General features: G+C 43.7%; 1 protein-coding gene across 1 annotated transcript; it reads left to right on the top strand.

Moving 5' to 3' along the window:
* The first annotated feature begins 319 nt into the window (after positions 1 to 319).
* LOC147882895 (upstream activation factor subunit UAF30-like) lies at positions 320 to 3,770 on the top strand. Its single transcript, XM_087400918.1, has 3 exons — positions 320 to 754; positions 3,136 to 3,280; positions 3,365 to 3,770. Exons 1-2 carry the CDS (start codon positions 443 to 445, stop codon positions 3,256 to 3,258), a joined length of 435 nt encoding a protein of 144 aa, XP_087257044.1. The 5' UTR covers positions 320 to 442; the 3' UTR covers positions 3,259 to 3,280; positions 3,365 to 3,770.
* The last annotated feature ends 1,075 nt before the right edge of the window (positions 3,771 to 4,845 follow it).

The raw sequence follows: 4,845 nt of genomic DNA, 5'->3' as shown, positions 1-4,845 counted from the left end.
GATGCCTTGAAGCCTGAAATTTGGAGGCACTCGCCGTGGTGTTTTGTGGAGGGCAAGAGGGGGCTAGATGATGCAGGCATTTTGGCCATGACAACAACGATCAGAAAAACCTACTGTGTTTGACGAAGAAGCCTTGCATTACGACGGGCAACGATGGCAACGAGAGAGACAGGCAACGAGAGAATGGAGAGGAAGGCCTTGAAGGTGGCAAGAGGGAAGATTATTGTGCATGCAAGGATGGCCAAATAAGGGGGCGGGGGGGGAAAAAAAAAAAAAAAAAGTGCATTGTCATCACCTTCCCGTTCTGATTCAAATATTTTTCTTGTGCATGCATCATCATCTTCTTCTTCATCTTCTCCATTGTTTCTTTTTGAAGTTTTCGCCATAGCCAAAGCTTCCTGAGCTGCTTCTGCCCAAGCCTCCATAGCCAGCACCTTCCACCATGAGAGCCGGACTCATCTCCCTCGCTGCCGCTGCCTCCTCCAAGGCCTCCAAGGCCTCCCCCTCCCCCAAAAAATCCCCCTCCCCTAAACCCTCCGCTTCTTCTTCCCCCTCCAAGAAGAAATCAGCCCTCGCTCCCCCCTCTTCCGCCCAAAAAAAATCCCCCCCTGAGAATCCTGTAAAACGGTCCAATAACTTCGACCGCATATGCAACCTCTCCCCCGCCCTTTCTAGCGTTCTCGAGATCACCGAGACCACCCGGAACGACGCGGTCAAGCGAGTCTGGGATTACATCAAGGCGCAAAAGCTGCAGGTATTACTCTTTGTTTCTTTGATTGGGGCTTGCACACGTTTAGACGTTCTCCACCTTATATCGAAAGACAGTCTTTTAGAATGTGATTTCTGGAAGAGACAGTCTTTTCTTAAGAAACTGCATTTTCTGCTCAACTCCATATTTTGTATATCTGTCGCCGGAGAGCTTTGCTCAGTTTCCTTGGTCGTATAAGAGTCCTTTTTCCGCAGTAAAGATTTTCCCTCTTTCTTGCTTGTGCATCCACGTTAAACGCCATATTCATGGTCGTCGGCCTTTTAGTAGTTATCAAGTTTATATACATCCAAATGAAAGGGGATTTTTTGTGTCTGTGTAAAGCGTACCTAAAACGATTTCTTAAGCCTTTGTTTTATTTGCTAGAGACTGAAAAGCCACGTAGCTTCTTTGAAATTAGTAACTATGTGCAGCTAAAGTGTGAACTGACGTCCTGTACGGCTGCGACAAACACATGAACAGGGACAAAAAGGGAAAAGAGGAGGGGGGAGTTTGTTTGTTATGTATGGGATCTCGGCAAGATATATCTGGTTGCTTGTTCTGATGAACTTTATCAATGGAAATTCGAGTGATTATCTTATGGGCCATAGCAAGTGTAGATCTCGTGTATTAACTAAGCAATTCCCCTTTTCCTGCAAAGGACTGATAAACATACAAGAGAGGTCAGCTGTGGTGAGGCGCAGAAAGAAAGCTAGCTGTCCTGTAGCCTGCTTCGCAGGGTCCCAGCTCACTACCTAACATGCCTTGGAAACATGTGGCAACAGCCAGGGTGGTGGACGGTACAACCAGCGTGTAATGAAGAGGGGATAAACATACAAGAGAGAGAGAGAGAGAGAGGATAAGGAGCTAAATCAATACATAATCTGTTTTGATGTGGGGCTTTTATAACCCTTTCTGAAAATCCCTTCATTACAGTCATCCTTTCTCAGAGACATCTTCATAATTTGTTGGACTTGCTTTTCCTGAGTATTGCTTTTGCAAGGGTTTCTCTTAGGGTTGCCCAAGGACAGATGAGCTGCTAGTCATAATACCCTACACAGATTACCATTACCACACGAAGCTTAGGAAATTTTAAGGGTTTCCATTAACCTTCACCTATTAAAGGATGTTTTAGGATTTCAGATATTGCCCATTTCTAGTTCCTGTGGCAATTGACCTGGCATTTCTGAGCTTATCTGTGCCACTGCCTGCCACGTCAAGCTCTTTCTCAGCCCTATGCACCACTTCATATCCACCTTCATGACCCATTTCTAGCTCCTGTGGCAATTGACCTGCCATTTCTGAGCTTATCTGTGCCACTGCCTGCCACGTCAAGCTCTTGTTGCTGCACGCCTCAAACTCAACCACCAAACTACTCTGTATTAGCAGACATGCAAATTTCGTGTCGAGAAGTTTCATCGATGTTGCGGCTTGCTGATATTGCGATAAATTATTTCTATCTTACATGGTGCGTTGCCCTACCAGCTAGATTGTCTAAGCAGTTTTTTACTTAGATGCTCGTCTGGGAGAGACAAATGAAATCATATAGTCTTCACAAGCAGTTGTAGCTTGAATGAAGAGAATGTGGACTGCTTTGTGATTAGCCTTTTCCTTTACCTGCAAAAAGAGCGACCTCCTACCAGCTACACCATTACTTGTAAGGCAATCCCAACCTCTGCAATAGGTTTGTACTTTTGGCTGCCCTTGGAGTAAGAGGACCTTACATTATCAGAGATCCTGTTTTGTTACAGCAGCACTAGGGCTGCCATAGGGAAGCCAATTCAGGGAAGTACAGCAGCAAGCAACCGAAGGCTGTTTCGGGACAGCCAAGAGCAACACCCATGCATTAGGAGGGTGCACAGGAGCAAGGGTGGTTGTGGAGTTGTTGCTATGCCAGAAGCACAGGATGACAAAACAGCTGCCACACAAGCACACAGCCAGGAGCAGATACAGGTGGCAGATTCAACCCACAGCAGCAAGTTGTGGGGTCAGTTCAGAGCGTATTAGGGGCCACTCTTACAGGAAAGAATTAAATTTGAGAAAAAATATTTAGAGCTTGTCCCCAAGAGTTATGTCAGAAATATGGTGTTGAATTACTTGTGCAAAGATGTCAGCACTGTGGTTCTTGCAATTTTACCATGACTCATTGCTCGTACTCTACGCTAATAGCCTGCTCACTGCTCTTATTCCTCTAGGCCAGTATAGCCTGGAGTTTTGGGTTGCATAAATTTTCATGAGGTGAATGCAAAAGATCAGTGCTTGGGGTTGTGTGTATGTGTGCTCCGTGTTAGGTCTATGCCTTTTGATTTCTTATGCATATATTGCTATTCCTTGCTAATCATGTGATTTTCAAAGCAAAAATGTCACATCTGGTGCTGCATTTCTTGCAGAATCAACTTGATAAAAAGGAGATTATCTGTGATGAAAAGCTAAAACTTCTCTTTGGGCGAGATAAAGTTACCAATCCTGAGGTTATAAAGTTTTTAAGTCCTCACCTTGTAAAAAAGGAGTGACACATCTGCCTTTTATCAAAGGGTAAGCCTTCTTTAAATTTGGTGCTTGGCAGCAGATGTTAGCTTTGTTCATTTTTCAAAAGGTTGAAACAGTTGCCATTTGCAGGCTGGTGAGGAAGTGGGAAAGGTCATACACAATTCCTCTAGATGGAAGGCCATGGAGGATTATACAGCTTAGTATATAGTGTTGGACCTGCTAGATTCATGTCTTTCCAGAAGTGTAGGATGCAGTCTTTTGTGACAGCTGATGTTAGGCTGGTGTCGAGCTTCATTTTTGAGGTGCTGTCTTCTACAAGTCGGCCTGTTGTTTTGGAGGCTGCTTGTTACATGCGTAGGGATGTGGTTATGTCGGCAGCCATTTTGTATGTAGAACTGGCAAAGTTGCTTGATTTCAACGTTTGAATTATACATATGTTGCTTAGCCATTTGCAGCTGACCTGTACTGATCTGAGCATGTAACACATTGCTACTGGATGGTATAACTACCCCAACTTGAACGTGGGCTTTCTACCTGTTGGTTTTGGTTGTGTCTCCCTTAAAAACTTTGTTCTTCAACTTAATCAGGGACGAGATGCTTTCCCGAATTTGGAAAGGTGGGATGCACCAGGGGAAAGGGACTTGATTATGGTTTGGGACTGTCATGCAAGCTTGGGCATGCGAGCCTTGTTGATGAAAGTTTTGTGCATTCTCTTGTGCCTAGTATGCTCTCTGACGACGAAGAAATGCCATCTATATGTGTGCTTATATCTATGTATGTGTGTATTGGAGTCTCTGAGACTCAACGTTGACTTTGAGAGCTTGTGTTGGATGGAATACGAAGTGACCAAGCATGTTGCAGCAAGCAATTGCAGGAAATAAAATCATGAGTTGCATACAGTGTACACTAAGTTGTTGCTCATGATGTGGCTTTAGTTTAGGTTGTCTTTTGTTGGTTGTTGTAGGCCTTTACTTTGGATTGCTTGTTTTGAAACTCACCATGTGCATTTGCTTGAGTCCCAAGAAAAAAAAAAGCCCTGTTGCTGAAGTAAAGTATCTGCTCTCTCAGTATACAGTGACCCAAGCCCCCACTAGGAAAAGATGCACGATTTGCATACATCTTTACTGTCTTGCTAGTAAGGTTGGAAGTTTGCTGACATGGCTTTAGTGTGAGTTGTCTAATCAGAAACAGGAGTTGGTTTTTGGATTTAATATTCCTTTTGGGTGCCATTATCTAAGATTCATTATAGCACACCAGTAGTTTAGCTTATGTAAGTACTTCCATCAGACGAGGTTGCAGTTATGCCTGACAAGCTTTACTTGTTTGATACTTGAGAGAGCCAGAGTTGCTAGCATTAATGTCAACGGCAGCTGGTGTCAAATGAGACTGTTTGGGTCTGCCAAGCAAGTGATAATCTGATTCTTGTAAATTGGCCTCTTAATTACAAGCTCTCGCCCAGTGAAACTAGTCAATGTTGTATGTTTATTTTGATGAATAATGGTGTGTTGATCTATATACTTGTGTGATAATGTCTCATTTTTTGCATACCAATGGTTTGGAGACATAGATCTATGCCTCTTACAGCCTTGTGTAGATTGACATTGTTAAGA

This window comes from Dipteris shenzhenensis, chromosome 29 (genome assembly GCF_047967505.1).
Source record: "Dipteris shenzhenensis isolate YYH24624 ecotype China chromosome 29, Dip_SZ_1.0, whole genome shotgun sequence".
Taxonomy (NCBI): Eukaryota; Viridiplantae; Streptophyta; class Polypodiopsida; order Gleicheniales; family Dipteridaceae; genus Dipteris; species Dipteris shenzhenensis.
This window is presented reverse-complemented; position numbering and strand designations above follow the sequence as displayed.